Here is a 22,157-nt window from a genome sequence, read left to right on the forward strand (position 1 = left end):
GCTGTCAGTATGCAAATTAACACCTTTTTAGAGTTTATTTTATTACTAGCCTCAGTGAATAGTCTTAAAAAATGCTCTTTGGGCATCTATTTTAATTTTTTCATTTATAATTTTACCCACTTATATAAATGCATCAGTAATTTTTAAGGTTTGGACAAATTCACCATAGCTGGAAGTATGTTTTTTTCCCCTGTACTTATTCTAAAACAACATAGATATACTTATAATTAGATATCCTAATTACCCTGAGTCATATACCATCTCCATTCAGGAGAAGATCTATCCATATCTGTATATATTTATTTTTGGGATGCTTTTATTGTTTAAAATGTTTTTTTTATTCTTTTAATTGTTTTTATAGATTTAGAACTATAAGCCACGCAGTATTTCTTGATTGAAATTGGTGGCTATAACAAATGAATGAATGAATGAATGAATAAATAAATAAATAAATAAATAAATAAAAACTAAGAGTTGCCCCCAGATTAATGGAAAGCAGTCAAGTCAAACCATAATAAACTTATTATCCTAGATAAAGGAATATTCTGTTTTGGAAGGCATTGGGAATTTTCATGTATCTCCTTCAAGTCCATGTCATTAAGTCTTTTGAAACATGGATCCCCGTCCATTTTCTGCATCCTGTGTCTGATTTTATGCACACTGGTTGTGTCACTTCTGCCTCTGTTTTTCCAATGTGAAGAGACTCAAACATTCTACGTCATGATAGTCAGAGCTAGAAGGGAACTTGGAGGTCTTCTAGTCCGATCCCCTGCTAAAGCAGGAGTCCCTATATCATTTCAGACAACTGGCTTTTCAATCTGTTCTTAAAAACCTCCAGTGATGAAGCACCCGCAACGTCTGAAGGCAAGCAGTTCCACTGGTTAATTGTCCTCACTGTCAGGATTCCAGGTTGCTTCTCTCCTTGATTAGTTTCCATCCGTTGTTTCTTGTCCTGCCTTTTTATCCAACCTTTTGATCTGTCTGGGCCCGGATTGAGTGAAGAGGAATTGTTTTCACTCAATAAGCCTCTCAAGAAAGAGTGCAGAGAAGAGCAATAAAAATGATAAGAGATCTAGAAGCATATGATGAAGAGTTGCAGGAACTGGGTATGTCTAGTCTAACAAAGAGAAGGACGAGGGGGGACATGATAGCAGTATTCCCACAATTGAGGGGCTGCCACAAAGAAGAAGGGGGGTCAACCTATTCTCCAAAGCACCTGAAGGCAGAACAAGAAGTAATGAATGACAACTTATCAAAGAGAGATCCAATCTAGAAATAAAGGAGAAATTTCCTGACAGTGAGAACAATTAATCAGAGGAACAGCTTGCCTTCACAAGTTGTGTGTGCTCCGTCACTGGAGGTTTTTAAGTTTTTTTTTAAACCTGGACAACCATTTGTCCAGAATAGTATAAGGTTTCCTGCTTGAGCAGGGGGTTGGACTAGAAGACCTCCAAGGTCTTTGCCAGCCCTCTTACTCTATGTTCTATATCTTGGCCCCATTAAGAAATTAAGAATGGTTGGTGGAATTGGGTATGTGTAGTTTAATGAAGAAAGGACGAGGAGGGACAGGATAGCACTGTTCCAATATCTCAGGGGCTGCCCCAAAGAAGAGGGAGCCAAGCTATTCTCCAAAGCACCTGAAGGCAGGACAAGAAACAACGGATGGAAACTCATCAAGGAGAGAAGCAACCTAGAACTAAGGAGAAACTTCCTGACAGAACAATTAACCAGTGGAACAACCTGCCTCCAGAAGCGGTGAATGCTCCAACACTGGAAGTTTTTAAGAGACTGGACACTCATTTGTCCGAAATGGTATAGGGTTTCCTGCCTGAGCAGGGGGTTGGGCTAGATGACCTCCAAGTTCCCTTCCAACATCATCATCATCATCATCATCATCATCATCATCATCATCATCATCATTATTATTATTATTATTATTATTATTATTATTATTATTATTATTATTATTATACATAGTTAATTATATTTTCTTATATTTATTATCTTCTGGGGCTGAATGCAGTCTGTGGCCCACAGGTTGGACCTGCTTGTTCTACGTCTTTCCCATCATTTTGTTGACCCCCTCTCTGTTTTTTTCCTAGTTCTGCTAGACCTTTTTGCAAACACTGGACCCACTGTTTCTACCAAGCACGCTTAGCAAATTGCTGAACCCAACTGCTAATTATTTTAGATTTGGGGGGGGGAAATGCCAGTGGTTGTTTTACAGCTCTTTCCAAGAGCACGGCAGGGTGTTCCAGCATTCTGAATGGTGTTTGTGTGTTTTATTAAAGAAACAAATAAAAATCACGCAACAATGATACAAAACCCAAAACAAAACCCAACACCACACTCATCTTTTGTCACTGTATAAATATTGACAAAGCATATTGTCTAAACTAGCAATTAACACTGTAAACAATCTGCGTAGGACATGAAATTAAAAGAGGAGGGAAAGGAGGGGAAAACATGCAGAGAACGTATACCATAAACAAAAGATTTTCAGGAAATATAGCCAAATCACTTTGGTGTCCTCTGCTTTGCCCTTCTGTAGAAAGGAGACTAATTAAAATGTTGACAAATAATAATCCGCAGCCATAAATCAGTGGTGGATTTATATAATAATTCTTTGCTTACCAGCATTCCAGCATATGAAAAAAAAATCGTTCGGGAGTTGTGGTCATGATTTATGGCTTGTTGTCCTCGAGCGTTTTCTACGCCAGGTTCATCTGAGAATGTAGCCATGTTTGGACATAAAGCTTAGCCTTGATTTAGCACTGTGAGAGTAAGTCCAGAGATTAGGTTTGCTACGCTCCTGTTCCGTGGCCTTCTGCGGAGAGGCTGGGTGAATACAAATGGTGAATACAGATTATCTACAGCTTATTGAGTGGGATGGCCTTGCTCTGGCTTTGCGACTATGATTTGAAGTTGGCTTGTTAACAGCAAGTTTTGTTCAGTTTAAGCGTACTTTCCAAAGACAGAGCCAGACTTAGTCAAATGCAAAGAAAAAAAGTGTACAGGCGTGTGTGGTTGGGTCAGAGAAGGAATAAGAGTGTGCGAGGCGAGGCGGTTTGTACTCATAACAAACTATGATCTGTTTGGTCTAATGCAGGGGGTCTTCAAACTTGGCCCTTCAATGACTCATGCACTTCAACTCCCAGAATTCCTGGCTGAGGAATTCTGAGAGTTGAAGTCCATGAGTCATCAAAGGGTTTGAAGACCCCCTGGTCTAATGGTTAAGGTTATCAGTCCAGAAACCAGGAGTCTGTGAATTCTAGTACTGCCTTACGCATGAAGGAGGCTGGGTGATTTTGAGCCAATCACCAGGAGACAGTGAGTTCTAGTCCTGCCTTAGGCATGAGAACTGGCTGGGTCAATCACTAGTGAGTTCTAGTTCCACCTTGGCCATAAAAAGCCAATCACTTAACAACCATTCAAAGTTCCAACAGACCTACCTGGGGGGTACTTAAGAGGCAGTTTCAAAGTACTCCCCAGGTGTGTCACCCGCACCATCAAGCGACTGTATTTCAGGCGCTTGACATCCAGCATCCCACAATCCCATGATCGCATTTTACTAGGCTTTTGCTGAAAATTGGCATTTGCTTCTGGTTTTTGGCAAAACTATCACAGTGAGCCGTTGGTTTGCTTAAAAACCTGCCAGTCCTAAAATCAAGTGAGTTACGTAACCAAACTGTTTTAGGATCATCTTGGCTTGGTTTTAGGACCATCATGAGATCTAGCAAAGATGCCATTACAGTTTTAACTTGAGGACTTTCTGTGGTTCTGTAATTTCTCTGCCCCTCCTGCAACATGAATTTGTCTTCCTCACACTCTGGTGTCCTTTGCCAGCCAAAATAATTATAGATAAATTAAAATTAAATCAAATTAAATATATAAATCCTTGCGTTAAAATGGCTGTTATCCACTCCTGACTTAGCATGACACCTGAATCAGCGCTCTGTTTAATGGCATACCTGATGAGGTCAGAATGACAGAACGCAGAGTTGGAAGGGTCTTCAAGTTCAGCCCACTTGCACAAGTAGGAGACCCTCTAACCTTTCCCATTTCAGACAAGTAGCTATCCAGTCTCTTCTTTAAAACCTCCAGTGATGGAGCACCCACAACTTCTGAAGGCTGATTGATTGTTCTCAGTGTCAGGAACTTTCTCCTTAGTTCTAGGTTGCTTCTCTCCTTGATTAGTTTCCATCCGTTGCTTCCTGTCCTGCCTTCAGGTGGTTTGGAGAATAGGTTGGCCCCCTCTTCTTTGGGGCAGCCCCTCAAATATTGGAAAGTTGCTATCATGTCCTCCATACAAACCACACTTAGGTCAAATAATTATGGCCAGACCAAATGCAGGCATCCATTTTCTCTTCTCCTTGCAACTGACATCAGCATGATATGGAACATTTAGTAGGAGACCAAACACTTAATTTTCTCTTTTGAGGAAATGATGTCTGATTTCTTAGAAGAATCTAGCTTATTTTTCAAAGTCTGGAGCGGGGATAATTATCTCATTAAGTCAAATTCTCTTTTCTTGATTTCAATCTGTTGAGCATCCCTGCTTTCCCTTTGAAATGTTGATCCAGCCAGCAGGATTTCCATCAAATATTCATGTTCTAATTAAAGACAATTGGTGTTGCAATTTATCATAATAGGCAAGCATACAAAATGATACATATTTTTCTGAAGCAAAAAATATGAGGCAAGAAAGAGATGGAGGAGGAGGAGGAGGAAGAGGCAGTTCAATATTTTATTTGGGATTAACATAAAGCACTTTTTTTCCCCCGCAAGTTGAAATTAAGATGGTATATTTCTCTCACCATCACTTTTAATAGCATTTCTTCAGCCTGGTTTGTTACAAATGTAAATCGGCTTCCCTGTTTACAAAACTTCCTCCCTCTTTGATCATTCTTCTAATGAAGGAGACGAATTTCAAAAAAGAAATGGAGAAAATAACTAAATAAAGTAGAAATAATATATTGTACAAAAGGTGGGTGTTATGTTGAAGACAGGGCAAAATAATTTTCAAGTCTGCAGTCCTGATCCCTACTTCACAGCAAGAGTACATAGAAGGTAGAAGATAGACTCCCGGTGAAGAGTTATCCAATTTCAGATAGATAAAATAATAGCTGGTGATTGCTAGAATTCTATCAGGATGTCTGTCAGGTCATCCTTTACCAAAGGAATTTAAAATGTTTGTCTGCTATCAAGAAAGGCAGTTTAAAACCAATTATTTCCTACAATAGCAAAAATCAATCAAGTAAACTCGGAAGAACTAGAGTTTGGGTGTTTAATTGATTCACTGGAGAAAGTCGCCAATTAAAACATTTTAATAACTTACTATGCTGGAATGTAGTCTGGAGATGTGTGTGGGGGGGTGGGCTTGGCAACTTTAAGACTTGTGGACTTCAACTCCCAGAATTCCTAAGCCAGCATGGCTCAGCTTGGAAACCTCTCCCTTTCCCCTCAGCATGGCTGGCTCAGGAATTCTGGGAGTTGAAGTCCACAAGTCTTAGTTGCCAAGGTTGAGGACCCCTGGCTTAGAATGTCTGGTGGGCAGGAAGATGGCAAAGACAGACCCTCCCTAGCACTTCACAGAATAGATATATATTTACACAAATAGTTGCTGGCAAGATTCTGTCTACAGGCAAACAACAACAAAGGAACTGCTCTGAAGTAACCCACTTTGTTATTCTTGGTTCTTTGGGCCTGACATTAATTTTGCCAGACTAAAGCAATTGTCTGCATAAGTATAGATCAATTCTGTGAGCTGCTAGGAAGGATACGACCTTGCTCTTTTCTGGGCCACCCAACATTCAAGGCTCCTCTGTCTCTTTTCCCTCCCTCCTGCCACTCTGGACCACATTCCATCACACATATGACATTATGGTTCAGCATTATGGTCCAAGGAGGAAGCTGGATTTATTCTGACATTGTGACCTAACTAATTGAAGGTATCTTGATTTTGAATTGAAAATGTTACTTAAAATCGGGGCTCTTCAAACTTGGCCCTTTTATGACTTGTGGACTTCAACTCCCAGAATTCCTCAGCCAGCCATGCCTGGCTGAGGAATTCTGGGAGTTGAAGTCCACAAGTCATAAAAGGGCCAAGTTTGAAGAGCCCTGCTTAAAATGATCTTATTCATCTTTAAGGAGCTTGCGCCCAAATAAATCCCCTTAGATCAAGTCAATCATCACTTAATTACAGATTCCTCTGAGTGGGAAAAAATGGTTTGATAGAATGTTAGTCACATAAACTGCTTGATCCACATCACATTTTGAAGTTGGACCTACAAAAATAAACCTGGTACAGCATCCATTTGTCATGGATGGTGGACTTGTGGTGGGTTCTTTTCTTCCCAAAATCACTTGACAGAGTATTTCTACTGCCTTCTCAAAGATTGGTCCAGAACACCAACTTGAGTTGATCACTCATGTTTAGGACAAAAAAAGGTCTGCAGACATGCCCAGTGTAAGCACCTATTGTTTCTCTTGCTCTCCAGCAAAGTGAAAAATCGACCTTTCAAGCAACTCTTTCGGTTTAATGATCAAGAGGGAGGGATCTAAAGGTAAAGGTAAAGATTCCCCCGCACATGCGTGCTAGTCGTTTCCAACTCTAGGGGCCGGTGCTCATCTCCATTTCCAAGCCGAAGAGCCAGCGCTTGTCTGAGGATGTCTCCGTGGTCATGTGGCCGGCATGACTAGATGCCAAAGGGGCACAGAACGCTGTTACCTTCCCACCGGAGTGGTCCCTATTTTTCTACTTGCATTTTTACGTGCTTTCGAACTGCTAGGTTGGCAGAAGCTGGGATGAGTAACAGGTGCTCACTCTGTTATGCGGCACTTGGGATTCGACCCACCAAACTGCTGACCTTCTGATCAACAAGCTCAGCGTCCTAACCCACTGAGCCACCGCATCCCATAGGGAAGGATCTAGCTTAACTTAAAACTTAGAAAATCATCTTTGTCCAGGTTGGTTGAATCAGACTGCACTCCTGAAAGCAGTATGTCTCGTTAGAATTCTGTTCCTTAATTTTGGCAATATTTGAGATGGGTGGACCTCTGCTCCCAGTATTCCCCAGCCAGCATGTCCCTAGTCTAATGAAGAGAAGGACTAGGGGTGACTTCATAGCTGTCTTCCAATATTTGAGGGGCTCTTGCAGAGATGATAGGGTCTCCAAATCATCTGAGGGCAGGACAAGAAGTAAGGATGGAAGATTATCAAACAGAGATCCAGCCTAGAACTTAGGAGAAATTTCCTGACTACAAGAACAATTAATCACTGGAATAGCTTGCTTCCAGAAGTTGTGGGTGCTCCATCACTGGAGATTTTCAAGACTAGAAAGTCATTTGTCCAGAATGGTAGCAGGGGTGTCAAACTGCCGGCCCATGGGCCAGACGCATCATCAGGAAACTACACCCACCCCATTGCCGGCAATGGCAAAAAGCTCCGATACGTTGTGCGACATCACGTGACGTCACGAGTTTGACACGACATGCTCAAGAGTCTCCTGCTTGAGCAAGGGGTTGGACTGGAAGACCTCCAAGGTCTCTTCCAACTCTGTTATTCTGTAATTCTGTAAGGGATGGAAGGGACCTGGAGGATTATCTGAATCAACCCTCTCCCCAGTGCAGTTCTGAACAGATAAGTCACCCAGCCTGTTTGAACACGTCTGGTGAAGGAGAGGTCCACATTTGCATTTAAATCCAGTGAAAGTGAAATACACTGACTAGGATGACTCTCCAGAAAATGTAATATTTTCCATCTTTTGTCATGCTACAAATTACAACCTGGTTGTAAATTTTGGAGCTCTGGAAGCCACATCTAAAGCTTTCAGGAGCTAACTGTGCCCCTCAGATTATGCATGTCTGATCTGCGATAGGTAGAAAAAGGGCCACTTTAGCTAGGAATAATATATTTCCAAGTATTTTTAATAGTCATGTAAGGAATTTGAGTCATAAATCATGATAGCTGCAGGAACACATCTGAAATTTTAATAACAGAGGAACGCAGTCCTTTTTCAGAACTTTAATAACAAATTAGCATTGTAGTTGTATCTGCCCATTCCTACTTAAACAGAATATTTTTGTCCTTCTCTCAAAATTCTTAGATCCATCAATTATGGACGTGCTTGATTCCCAAGTCTGGTGGAGTTTAATGGTTTGTGTGAACTTTTTTTGAAGGCGTCTTCTTCAGCTTTACAGCATCTTGGAGAATGAAGATTTATTAGATAGAAGTCTACCATGATATGGAACTCATTTCCCGAGACAGTAGGGTTTTGCATAATATTTGCTGTGTTTTGATGAAGTGGTTTTGCATCCGAACAGAATCTTGCTTTGCTGAAATGTCTGATATATCACAAAGCTGCACTTTGACCAATCATGGTACGTTGTAAATTATAGTTAGAAACAGAGAGATAAAAGAGCACCCATAATAAATAAAAGCACTAAGCCATTAAATTACTCTTTAATGTTAACATTGCAGAGATGAAAAGACCGACTACAAGAAAAAGCATCACGAAATAAGCAATATTAGTTTAAACACAGGGAAAAGTTGAAGCCATACGTAACTCGTTACTATGGAGCGTGCAATGTTGAGACTATCCCTGAAAAAGCTCTGGGTCCTTTTTGCAAAGGCAAATCAATCTTATAGACCAGTCCATGAAAAGGATCTGCTGAGTCCTGACACATTGGTGCACATGAGTGAGCCTTCAAATAATAAGTACTGTATCACGGAAAGGGTTGTTTTTTTAACCCAAGCTAACATTATGAATCCAACATAGAAAGCACAGAATCTCAGGGCTGGAAGGTCTTCTAGTCTAACCCCCTGTTCAAAGCAGGAGACATTATACCATCCTAGTCAAATGGCTATACAATCTCTTCTTGAAAACCCCCAGTGATGGAGAACCGACAACTCCAGGAGGCAATCTGTTCCGTTAATTAATTGTTCTCACTGTCAGGAAGTTTCTCCTTAGTTCTAGGTTACTTCTCTCCTTGATTAGTTTCCATCCGTTGCTTCTTGTCCTGCCTTCAGGTGCCTTGGAGAATAAGATGAACCCCTCTTCTCTGTGACAACCTAAGTACTGGAAGACAATAATGTCTCCCCTAATCTTCCTCTTTGATAGCCCAGAAGTCTTCAAACCTGGCCCTTTTTATGACTTGTGGACTTCAACTCCCAAAATTCTAGGAGTTGAAGTCCGCAAGTCATAAAAGGACCAAGTTTGAAGAGCCCTGGGCTAGACATACCTAGCTAATAAAACTGACACAGAATTAGTAACATGTGTTCCACTGGTTTTATCCTGCCAACATCTGCTCCGCCCTTTCCTGAACATCTTCCAGAGGCAGCTGTAGTTAGAGTGCATCACAACAGTACAAGTGGAGCTCACTAAGGTAAAAAAAAAAAGGTAAATCTAATTTGAGACAGGATCACAGCTGGTGTAACAGTGTAAACTGGTGAGAGCTGGTGGACTGTCCATCTGTACTTTTGCAGAGTTGAGTTCATGAATTTCTACAATCTATGAATTTGGTTCCTTGTAGGCAAAGCAACCCCATTCAACACAAGATACAGTCCTTTATACAGAACGTCCAAATGAAATCTTGTCTGGATTAAATGTCAGCTTCTTTTCCTTTACCCATTGTACAAAACCAGGGACTGGTTAGAAGCTCAACCAAAGCTCAACGTACAACTCCTTGGAGAGCCACCTCTTCAACCCTACGCAACATGGTGAACTTCAAGAGGGGATTCAACACAACGCAACCTTGATACCTTTTTTTGTTTCCACAGTGTGTCCAAGTGGAAGATATGGAAAAGACTGTGCTGAGTTGTGCTTGTGTACAAACAATGGGACCTGCAATCCCACTGATGGCTCTTGTCAGTGTTTCCCAGGATGGATCGGCAAAGATTGCTCACAAAGTAAGAGAAACACACCTCTTTTTAATTTGTATACCATTGCAGTGATTTTCTTTTAAGGTTACAGGTGTATGTTTAGGGGTAAATAGGCAGGTTTTAATTTAAATTTAATTTAATTTAATTAATTCTTGCCTTGAAGTTCTTGGAACCATGGCAGTATTTTTATAGGAGACATCACTGATTTGGAATGTTAGTTCTCGGATTCTTCATTCATGGGCTGCATTCTCAGCACTTGCCTCGCCTGGTTGTGGATTAACTCCTCTTCAAGGTTTGCATACTAAACGGATGCATACATTTTTTCAAATGGGCAGGATTCAGACCAAAATAGCCATTAACCATAATTAGCAGAGTCCAAGCTTAATATGTTAGAGTCATAGGCCAGGAAGGGAGCTTGGAGGTCTTCTAGTCCAACCCCCTGCTCAAGGCAGGAAACCCTAATACCAGGGGTAGGCAACCTTGGCTCTTTTATGACTCGTGGACTTCAACTCCCAGAATTCCTGAGCCAGCCATGACTCAGCTTGGAAACCTCTCCCTTTCCCCTCAGCATGGCTGGCTCAGGAATTCTGGGAGTTGAAGTCCACGGGTCATAAAAGAGCCAAGTTTGCCTACCCCTGCTCTAAGTGACGAGTGGCTGCAGTCTTCTTTTTCTGAACCTGAGATAAAGTTTATTGATGCCGTCTGGTTCCTGTCTGAATCTTCTCTATAAAAGTTTCCCTTCATTCATATATCGTATTGGAAATGCATGATTGGTTACTTAATGCCAATGTTTGTTTAATGAAAAGCTTCCTGTTGGGACACCCAGCCCCAGTTTATTGATTCTTGAGGAACATCATTGCTAGAATTACTTGTGAATTGTCTATTAATTGCCCCCAAAGAGTTTCTCCTAATTGCTAACTTAATGACAGTTTGTAGGGAGAGGTATTTAATTACAAAATTCTTCTCATACCCCCCTCTATAGGATATTATTTCACTTCATAAATATGGAACCCATAAAAGGGGGGGAGGATAGGAGGACTCTTTAATACAACTTTCCTACCATGCCAGGAACAGAAATAAGGGACAGTTAAGGGGGCCATGGAAAAAATAATTAACTAGCTGTTCATTCTTAATTTCCCAGCTGTGCTCAACAGGAAGCAACAGAAGGGCACGACCTAAAGGCAGGAAGCCTTTAATTAAGGTTGGAAGAGATTTTAGTTGGAGAACTATGTCTGAATAAACATCATAGAGAAATCTGGGCATGAATCTCAACCATAGAAATGCTGCATTAAGAGCAGGGCAGGGACAGGATTTCTGGTTTAATTTCCAGTTGAGATTCATGCTGGGGGAAAACAATGCCTTGGCCTCATTTTTTTTGGAGAGAAAACCAAAAAAACACATACACACAAACCACTCTACACAATTAGATTATTCATATTTGTCTCCATTAGAAGGAGCGGTCCCCAACCTTTCCAGCTTGGTGGACCAGCAAGGGCAGGGGGTAGGGGATAGTGCCATGTAAGTGGCAGGTGCCTGCCCTTGCACACACAACTCAGTGGTGGGATTCAAATCTGTGAACCACTGGATCTCTGTGTGGATGCCACTTCCGGAAGTCCATTCTGGGCCTGGGCAACAAAAAAATGAGTGGTATGAACTGGCTGAATCCCACCACAGGAAGGGAGGGAGGGAGGGAGGGAAGGAAGGAGAGGGAAGGAGTGTTGGGATTCAAATATGTGAACAACCAGTTCTCTGTGTGGATGCCACTTCCGGAAATCCATTCTAGGCCTGGGCAACAAAAAATTAGCTACTGGTTCTGCCGAAGAGGTGTGAAACCAGCTGAATCCCACCAGTGATGCAACTCCATTTCCATGAGCGGTGGGCGTGCAGGGACCTGCTGTTCACACAATAGAGCTTTGCGTGCTAGCCTGAGCGCTCGTCGCTCGCACAAGTGGAGTTGCACACACGCTTGCCCGCTGCTTCTGTGGCCCAGTTTCAAATGGGGGTTGGGGATCCCTACCTTAAAGGTCTGCTGCTAAAGTTGCAAAGGACTTTTTTTTTCCCCTGATACTCCTGTAACTAATTTTACAGAAAGACCCCAATAAATTAAAGGGGCGCCTTTCAGCAAAGAAAATGTATCTATTTTACAAAATTTTAAAGTTGGCCAAGAGTTCTACGTACGTGAATCTCTGACCCATAAGAGATTTTCCACTTAGTACCCCACCTTAATCCACCCAAAAGACCAAGGGGTTTTTTATTATTGTTTTAAAGGAAAATCCATTGTTTTCAAAAATTTCTTGAAGAAATAATTAAGCGATTGACAATTCTGTGCAGTAAGGTATATATGTAGCTACAGACAGAAGGGAAATTCTTTTATTTATTTATTTATTTAGTTATATTTATATACCGCCCTATTCCCTGAGGACTAGGGACTACCGTTCCCCGAGGACTACCGTTCCTCTTGCATGTAATTTACTTGTTAAAGTCTTGGAGAGGCAGGTAGCTATTTCTTTGAAATTGCCTAGACCAGGGGTAGGCAACCTCAGCTCTTTTATGACTCATGGACTCCAACTCCCAGAATTCCTGACCTGGCTCAGGAATTCTGGGAGTTGAAGTCCATGAATCATAAAAGAGCCGAGGTTGCCTACCCCTAGCCTAGACAGACGATTGACATCTGTGGTCCTTTTTCTAAACGTCTTCACCCGAGATGGGGCATTGCAGGGAAGACCAGCGTGTCCCCAGAACGGCATTTCCATATTCACTGCGCAGCAGGGGATATTAAACAGCATTTGTTGCAAAATACATTAAGCCTCCAGGGATACAGTAGGGATTGGAAAGAAACTGACAGCTGCAATTTTGCTTTTATTGTAGGTCTTCCGTGAGTTCAATATGGCTGTCAATCAAAATAAATAAAAATTAGGCAGGCTATCAATTTCGTGGGTGGTTACTTTGAAAAGGCTTGAGAAATTCCTCTGCATTTGTGCTAAATTGGGCCAGTGGCAAACATTTCATTTTTTTGTAAAAAGGGATTGTGAAAGGCTAAAATGTCTGGGTCACAGGAAGCCAAGAAGATTGGTTAAACAAGCCATCATATGTGTTTATCTGTGCACTTTATCCATCTCCTCAATCTTAGCAGGGCCTAGGCCAGGGGTAGGCAACCTTGGCGCTTTTATGACTCGTGGACTTCAACTCCCAGAATTCCTGAGCCAGCCATGCTGAGGGGAAAGGGAGAGGTTTCCAAGCTGAGCCATGCTGGCTCAGGAATTCTGGGAGTTGAAGTCCATGAGTCATAAAAGAGTTAAGGTTGCTTACCCCCGGCCTAGGCCTAGGCCGCTTTATGACTTGTGGACTTCAACTCCCAGAATTCCTGAGCCAGCCATGCTGAGGGGAAAGGGAGAGGTTTCCAAGCTGAGCCATGCTTGCTGAGGAATTCTGGGAGTTGAAGTCCATGAGTCATAAAAGGGCCAAGGTTGCCTACCCCTGGTCTAGGCAGCTTAAAGTAATGTGTGAAGCTGCTTAATGCTTGATGTAGTTCCAGAACAGAATTTTCTTGCCCTAAAACTGTTGAAGTAATTTCAAAACAGCCAATAAATTTCACTTTCATTCCATTCTTAGGTTATCAATTTCAAAATCTACTTCTTCCAATTTCTGCATCATTTTTTACACATAGTTGAGCACACTTTCCTTACCACTATATTTTGTTAACAGAATACGGCCTAATACACACACTTCCATATCTTTTCCCCTAATATACAGTGTTTGCCCAGATTATTGCAAAGCCCTTTTTATGTCCTCCCGTTCTCCTGTTTATATTTTTGGATGTGTTTTGTCGCTTGGAGAACTGTCAAATGTGAAGGGGGGCTGATATTTAAGTACACGGTTGTTTTGCTTCTGATATTGATCTGAAAAAGCACGAAGTGGGTGAATGTGCATTAAAACACCGCAGGTGTCAAGGTTCCGATAGAGGAGACCAAACAAATCAGAACTCCAAAGCTAGAGATTTCCTCAAAGAACATCTTTATTGGTTACAAAATATTGGCATGGTCAAAAGTAAAACCAAATCCCGGCAAAGAGAAACATTATTACAAAACGTAGCAGGCTTTTTACTGCAAGGCTTTTCAACCAGTGGTACGGGTACCACCTGTGGTACATTGGCACCTGGCAGGTGGTACGCGACCATCCTAGAGAAGTGGTAGCGGGGGAGGGGAATGAGCTGAACTGGTGGCAGCACCGCACAAGCCTGAGCGAGAGACGGCTGGAGCTGCAGGGCTGTCAGGGCTCAGCGGAAGAGCCAGGATCAGCGCCAGGCTCCAGCTGGAGCTCGACGCTGATCCTGGCACTTCTGAGCCCAGAGGAAGCGCCAATCAGCTGGAATGTTGCAGCATCTAAGTTGATTTGTGCTTAGATTGTAAGCCGCCCTGAGTCTTCGGAGAAGGGCGGGATATAAATGGGATTAAAATAAATAAATAAAAAATAAAAATCTCCAGGGTCTTGTGATTTACATTCAGATGCTTGGCAACTGATTCATATTTATGATGGTCACAGTGTCCCAGGGTCATGTGAAGTGACCAAAACTCGCTGCAACCACCCTGCAGGGGGGGGAATAAAAACCAAATACCCCCCACCCCTTCCCCACTGCCAATCCTCAACAGAAATGCTCACAATGAAAACCTCAGACAGGAGGAAGAACGCCGCCAGGCGGGCAGGCAGGTGTCTTGCTCGGCTGTGGCTTGGGGGGCACTTTTTTCAGTGCCATTGTAACTTCAAACAGTCACTAAGCAAAGTGTTGTAAGTTGAGGACTACCTGTACTTCATCACTTTTTTCCTTTTCTTTTCTTTTTTTGGTCAAGTTTGCTAGGTGACTGGTGGTACTCGGATGTTGCCATATCTTAAAAGTGGTACAATGGATGAAAAGGTTGAAAAGCCCTGTTCTACCCAACTGTTCCCCCTCCCAATTCAACTGGCAGAAATGACCTTGGTTCCCACAGAACATTGAATTGTTTAGACCAGCAGAATTCCTCCACACCCCCTCCCACCTTTGTAGCAACCTAGAACGATCAAGATGGCTGCAGCCAGGTTCGTTGTAGAGTTGACAGCAGGTTGAGCAAGATCCTTTTGTATCCCTTTCTCTGCCATCCTGATGGGAGAGATTTCAGCGCATGTACAGAGTGTGTTTATCCCTGTGGAGGAAGCTGTGAACTGTAGCAGTTTGATGAAAACAGTTAAAATAGTTTAAAGTGTCCAGTTCCAGAACACAAAAAAATGCTGAGACCGTAGAAAGTGTGCAGAGAAAAGCAACAAAGATGATTAGGAGACTGGAGGGTAAACCATACGATGAACAGTTGCAGGAATTGGGTGTGTCTTGTCGAGTGAAAAGAACGAAGGGTGACATGATAGCAGTGCTCCAATATTTGAGGGGCTGCCACAAAGAGGAGGGGGGGGATAAACCTATTTTCCAGAGCAGCTGAGGCCAGGTCAAAAAGCAATAGTTGGAAGATCATTAAAGAGAGATCCAACCTAGAATTAAGTAGACATTTCCTGACAGTTAAAACAATTAATCAATGGAACAGCTTGAACCCAGAAGTTGTAGGTGCTCCATCACTGCAGGTTTTCAAGAAGAGACTGGACAACTATTTGTCTGAAAAGGTCTATGGTCTCCTGCTTGAGCAGGGGTTGGTCTAGAAGACCTCCAAGGTCCCTTCCAACCCTATTATTGCAAGCATCGACATCTATATTCTGAACACTTCTCAGTTTCAAGGATGGGAAAGATTAGGACATATTCTCTCTCTCGTTCTCTTTCTCACCAGCTTGTCCAGTGGGCTTTTGGGGAACCGATTGCTTTCATTCGTGCAGTTGCCACAATGGTGGGACGTGCAGCCCCCACAACGGAGAATGCCGATGTACCCCTGGCTGGACGGGTCCCTACTGTTCTCAGAGTAAGACCGAGAAGTTGGAAGCCTTTCCAGGTTCTTGCTTGGAAGATCTCTGCAAAAGTTTGCACTGCCCCCTAGTGTCCGCTCTGAGCACTTTCAGAGCTGCTGCAAAGTCAAAACGGCGGCCAAAGCAAAGAAAATAAAACCCACCCCAAAATAAATCAATCCTAACAAGTGAACAAAAAAAGGGGGGGGGGAAACAGCAGTACTTTTCTAGTTGCACAAAGCGTTCCAATTTCCCCGGCACCAATTCCCTAATTTTACATACAGGTTGGACTTTGAAGCCGATCCCGAAAAAAAAAATCCTCAAAGTGGCAATTAAGAAACCGGGGGGCTGTTGGGGTGTCAAACTCAATTCCATTGAGGGCCGCATCAGCATTGCGGTTGCCCTCCGGGGGCCGGGTGGGTGTGGCCAGGGTGGGCGTGGCCTACTGGGTGGGCGTGGCTAGAGTGCATATGGCCTACTGGGTGGGCGTGGCCAGCCCTACATCATTTGCATCAAGAGTGCCTATGGGGGCCTGGGCAGGAGTGGGACAGATCTGGGGGTCTCTGGCAGAAGGAGGGTCTCTGGTCCAAGGCAGTGGGGGCCGTTCCCTCACTGTTTCCAGGATGGCTTCGCGGGCCACATGAAACCACTTTGCGGGCCGGATCCGGCCCCCGGGCCTTGTGTTTGACATGTCTGGTTTAAGAGAAGCCTTTCAATCCGATTTGGGCTCAGTAACAGCCCAAAGCGGTATTTCTCAACCTTGGCAACTTTAAGACAGGTGGACTTCAACTCCCAGAATTCTGGGAGTTGAAGTCCACCTGTCTTAAAAGTTGAGAAACACTGGCCCAAACCATTTTCCCAACCTTGTGGAGATGTTGGATTACAGACCCCATCATCCCCTACTATACCTTAGATTCGGATCTGGTTCCTGGCCTAAGCTCTCCCCTCCCCCTCCCCCTCCCCGCAAAGGCCGTGGTGAAGAGGGAGACTTGGGGCTCAGTCCTCGTGGCCTGATGTCTTCCCGTGTCTTTTTTTTCTGGATCCCAATCTGCCAGGATGTCCAGCTGCCTTTTATGGAAAGCACTGTGCCAGCGTCTGCCAGTGCCAGAACGGGGCCGACTGCGACCACGTCACCGGGCAATGCACCTGCAGAACCGGCTTCACTGGAAAACAGTGCGAGCAGAGTAAGTCGTGAGGAGCGGAAAGCCTCTTACCCAGTAGATTGGAGCTGCTTTGCTTTGGAGGGGGGGTTTTTGGGGTGCATGCAGGAAGCCCAAAGGGAAAAAAAAGAAGACAGAGTATCTGTGTGGTTGAAGGAAACACAACCACCGCATCGTCCACAGAAATGGGCATTTTGTATTCCGGGCTGCAGTTATTTCCTTCCTTCCTTCCTTCCTTCCTTCCTTCCTTCCTTCCTTCCTTCCTTCCTTCCTTCCTTCCTTCCTCTCTCCCTCCCTCCCATCCATCCTTCATTTCTTCCTCCCTCCCTCTTCTTTCCTTCCTTCCTCCCTCCTCCCTTCCTTCCATTCATCCCTCTATTCTTTGTTTCTTCCTTTCTTCCTTCCACTCTCTCATCCTCTTCTTTCCTCCCTCCCTCCCTCCTTCTTTCCTTTCCTTCCCTCTCTCCTTCCCTCTCTCCCTTCTTCCCTCCCATCCATCCATCCTGCATTTTTCCTTCCTTCTTCCCTCCCTCTTCTTTCCTCCCTCCCTCCCTCCCATTCTCCCTCCTTCTTTCTTTCTCTTCTTTCCTTCCTTCCTCCCTCCCTACTTCCCTCCCTTTCCCCCTCTTCTTTTGTTCATTTGTTCGTTTGTTCCTTCCTTCCACCCTCCCTCTTTCTTTCTTTCTTTCTCTTTCTTTCTTTCTTTCTTTCTTTCTTTCTTTTCTTTCTTTCCTTCCTTCCTCCATTCTTTCCATCTTGATGTATCTGCCTTAGGTTGAAGAGGAATGCAGAGAGTTTGGGTGTGTCCCCAAAACTTTCCCACTAGAGTAGCAGAGTCACCAGCTGGTTTACAGCCTGCCTCTTCATTTTTATTGAATGTTGCCCAAAGAAATACAATAAGCTGTCGCCAGATTTATTGTCACCATCACAGTAATTGTATGAATAAATTTTGTCGCTGGCCATTCAATCATGTTCCTTCTGATAGAAATATGGAAAACCAAATGTTGGCAGTCTGGAGAGGAAAGGAGAGGAGAAGAGGAAACCATAACATTTTCATGGCTTCAGGGCCGGCTTCGGTTCAGAGGGGCCCCGCCTGGGTTGTCTTGCTCAAGGCTGCAGGACCCCCGAAGAAATATAATCTCTGAGAGACTTGGGGGTGACCTTCAGCGTTTTCCAAAAAAAAATTGCAAATTTTTCACGTCTAGTATTACAGAACTGCAAACACTGGCTCTATGAAGAGTGACACTTTAAACTGCACTTGTTTGCAAAAATTAAATTACCGTCCACGAAATGCAATTATGCAGGTTGCAGTGAGCAAATAACCAGACCTGGTTGAATTGGGGCATTTCCCACAGTGCCCTGGAGAGACACTGCCCAGGGGCATGATGGGAAATCCAGTGGGAAACTGGATCTGGCAACCTGTCGCTGTTCAGGGTAGCCAGCATTGAAGGGGAAGTCAAAAGGAGGTTTAAGGAAGTGGGGGTCACTTTCATTCCTTCTGCCTGCCTGTCTCTCTGCCCAGGACAAAAATCTCTCCTACACATTTTTTTTTCCTGTTAATTCTCATTGAATTTGATGGACGAGCATTTGTTTTTGAAAAGTTTTGGGAGTAGAAAATGTGGGCGTTCTTGCTTTTATTTAGCGTCAGGCAGATGAGGACAGATGAGTATGTCACAACTCTCTGTCCAGCCCCCGACACGATGGCGAACCTTTTAGAGACCGAGGGCCCAAACTGCAACCCCAAACCCGCTTATGTATCGTCAGGTGCCAGGTGGCTGGGGCACACTGGGTGGGCGTGGCCCATTGGGTGGGCGTGCCCTATTAGGGGGCGTGGCTTCGGTGGTAGCGGCAGACTGGGTGGGATTAAAAAGTCAATCAATTCCAACTTTGCGAGATCTTTTTCTTTCCCCGCGAGAAGTTGAAATTGATTGATTGAACCTTTATTTTTATTTTTTTTGCACACGGCAGTGGAAGCCTAAAGCGAAAAGGTTTTATAAAACCCAGCTGAAGGCCCAGGTCTGGGGCGACAACGCGCGTGCCCACAGAGAGGGCTCTGGGTGCCGCCTGTGGCACGCGTGCCATAGGTTCGCCACCACGGTAGTACAGCCTCTCTGGGTCTCATGAAATCTCAGGGGGAAACTGAAGCTTCAGAGTTATAGAAAACATATCACAAAGAACATCGCCAGCTGCAGCACCCCCTTATACGGCTGGCTAGGAATTCTGGGAGTTGAAGTCCACCCATCTTGAAAGTTGCCGTGATTGAATAATATTGTCCTACACTACAGGAGTGCTGTGTCAGTTACCTGAGGTTTTCCTAACTGGCGTCTTCTGAGGATCCTCGACTGCAAAAAATAACTAGATTGGCCAAATGCTGGGCTGTTTTTACAGACTTTTTTTTTTCACCTTGCATTTTCAGAGTGCCCACAAGGAACGTTTGGTTATGGCTGCCAGCAGCTCTGCGAATGCATGAATAACGCCACCTGTGACTATGTTACAGGTACCTGTTACTGCAGCCCCGGGTTCAAAGGAATCAGGTGCGATCAAGGTGAGGCAATTCCTCTTCTTTCCCCTGCTCTTGTCCTTCTCAATGGAGCCTTCAACTCGGTCTTGGGCCATTATTCCAGAACAGCTCAAAAAGACAAACCCCCCCGCCAAAAAAATCTTTACACCCTGGAAAAAAATTCACACGGGAGGGGGAAAAGGCAGGGTTGGCAGTCTATCCAGCTTTGGATTTTTCCATGAGGACTAGTAACTGGAACCTTTTTGAAGGAAGGCTGAAATGCTGAGGTTTAACAGAGATGGCATGGTTTGGAGGTAGAGACCCAGTCGTGGGTCAAGGGAAGGCATTTACTTTGCTAGAATAAAGCAGCCTGATTCAGATGCCATCATATATCATTGTGCAGACCCAGGTGTGCGCCTGTGTCACCTCTCCTGCACTGGCTGCCCACTTGCTTCCAGGTGCAATTCAAGGTGCTGGTTGTCACCTTTGAAGCCCTTCATGGCTTGGGACCGGGTTATCTGAAGGACCGTCACTTCCCAGTCACACGTACCCACCAGAGCGGGGAGGCAAGGGATGTTGCAGGCAGGCCCCTCTCCTGAGGAGGCACATCTAGCGAGGCCCAGAAGATGGGCCTTCTCTGTGGGGGCTCCGTCCCTTTGGAACGCCATCCCTGCAGAGATGAGACTGGCCCCCACTTTGTCACATTTTCACAAGGCCCAAAGACCTGTTTTTTTTCCCAACGGGCCTGGGGAACCTCAAGTGGGATGGTGCCCATCAAGTGGCTTGTTTTGATTGTGTGTTGTTGCCAGAGGGATGTGGGGGGTGGGTTATTGGTTTTTTTTAATTATTCTTTTTATATTGGAGTTTTGACTTTTTGTAAGCTGCCTAGAGTCACTGGGAGTGACTGGGCAGCCATATAAAATCTTCTAAATAAAATAAAATAAATTGTCCTGTTTGGGACACTCCTTCTCTCCCAAATATCTCCTTGAAGGATGTCTAAAGGCAGTTCAAAATAACTTCAAGATGGGCACCACAACTAGGTGCAGCAGAGCAGGGAGAAAAGGTTGGGGCTTTGGTTCCACTTTTGTCGGCCCTCATCATGACTTTTTGACCGTCTCTTTGTGGATCCTCCCATCCCTTGCATTTCGTAAGGCAGATTTGCCTAGAATCGCCGGGAGAGGTCATCTACATAGAACTGGTCTCACCCCCATAAGGATCCCAGTGGTTAGAAGGCAGCATTGCAGGCAAACTCTGCCCACAGCCTGGAGTTCAATCCTGACTGGTTCAATGTGTGCTCAGCCTTCCATTCCTTGCGAGACTGGTAAAATGAGGACCCAGATTGCTTGGGGAAACATGCAAACAATGCTTCTATATTACAAACTGCCCAGAGAGTGCTGTAAAGGGGCGGTATAGAAGCCTAAATTGCTAAGTGTTACTGAAATGAACCAAAAGCTGGCATCTGGGGCAGAGATGCACCCTGTTAAACCACGAAACAAGCGGAAGGCAATTTCTTTGGGCTAGCTGAGGTTTCCTTCCAACTGGCATGGGGGTCCAAAGAGTAGCTCTCCAGATATTGCCGGACCACATCTCTCAGCATCCCTCCTTCTGAGTGGTGTAGTTCGGTGACCCGTTTCAGCCGAGCTGGTGGAAAGCTGTAGGAACTGTAATCCCTGTAAATAGCTGGCCCTTTCTTGCAACATGGCCTCCCCCACTTAATTTAATGGTGCATTGTGAATTATTTTTAACAGCGGCTCTCATGATGGAAGAATTAAATCCCTATACTAAAATTAGCCCAGCTCTTGGATCTGAGAGGCATTCAGTGGGAGCAATCTCTGGAATTATTATCCTCCTGCTAATTATTATGGTTTTGCTGGCACTGTTTGTGTGGTATCGACGTAAGCAGAAGAAAGGTCACGACATGCCGAGCGTCTCGTACACCCCGGCCCTGCGGATGAACAACACCGATTACTCGCTCTCCGGTAAGGGGACTTGGGACGAGGACAGCTCCGGCTAAAGGGGAGGGGAATTCTTACCTGTCGGACACAAGGTCTCCTTGTCCCTGTGCCACTGGCTAATTTCTTTTTCATTATTATTTTTAATTCTATTCAGAAAATTAAAATACAAAGGGGAAAAAATTACAAAGACGAAACAAAACTGGACAAAAAAGGTGTGAGTTAAAAAGACAAAAAAACCAAAACACATGTTATCCCCCCTAGTTTGATACTAGCAAACATATTGCGACAAGAATAGCTTTTCCCCTTGCGAAACAGGTCCAAGATTTATAAATTTTTACATCTATTTGCCATCTAGTTTGACCTGTCATACGTTATACATACATATACATACACATGAATACATACACATGCATACATATACATATGTATGTATGTATATGTGTGTGTACATATACATATACATATATACATACATACACGTATACACGAAAGGGACGCGGTGGCTCAGTGGGTTAGGACACCGAGCTTGTCGATCAGAAGGTCGGCAGTTTGGCGGGTCGAATCCCGAGTGCCGCGTAACAGAGTGAGCGCCTGTTACTCGTCCCAGCTTCTGCCAACCTAGCAGTTCGAAAGCACGTAAAAATGCAAGTAGAAAAACAGGGACCACTACGGTGGGAAGGTAACAGCGTTCCGTGCGCCTTTGGCGTCTAGTCATGCCGGACACATGACCACGGAGACGTCCT

General features: G+C 44.1%; 1 protein-coding gene across 1 annotated transcript in view; it reads left to right on the plus strand.

The window, feature by feature from the left end:
- The window catches only part of LOC308679214 (uncharacterized protein), a gene marked incomplete at both ends in the record, with an annotated part of 173,080 nt that extends 151,642 nt beyond the window's left edge, over window positions 1-21,438 (plus strand). Inside the window, 5 exons of the mRNA XM_081346805.1 lie at window positions 9,782-9,910; window positions 15,688-15,816; window positions 16,855-16,983; window positions 19,376-19,504; window positions 21,208-21,438. Of these exons, the coding sequence (XP_081202931.1) occupies window positions 9,782-9,910; window positions 15,688-15,816; window positions 16,855-16,983; window positions 19,376-19,504; window positions 21,208-21,438 (747 nt within the window). The remainder of the gene's footprint in view (window positions 1-9,781; window positions 9,911-15,687; window positions 15,817-16,854; window positions 16,984-19,375; window positions 19,505-21,207) is intronic.
- Window positions 21,439-22,157: the final 719 nt, after the last annotated feature.

The sequence above is a fragment of the Vipera berus genome (genome assembly GCF_964194415.1).
Source record: "Vipera berus genome assembly, contig: HAP1_SCAFFOLD_46, whole genome shotgun sequence".
In the NCBI taxonomy this organism is placed as follows: domain Eukaryota; kingdom Metazoa; phylum Chordata; class Lepidosauria; order Squamata; family Viperidae; genus Vipera; species Vipera berus.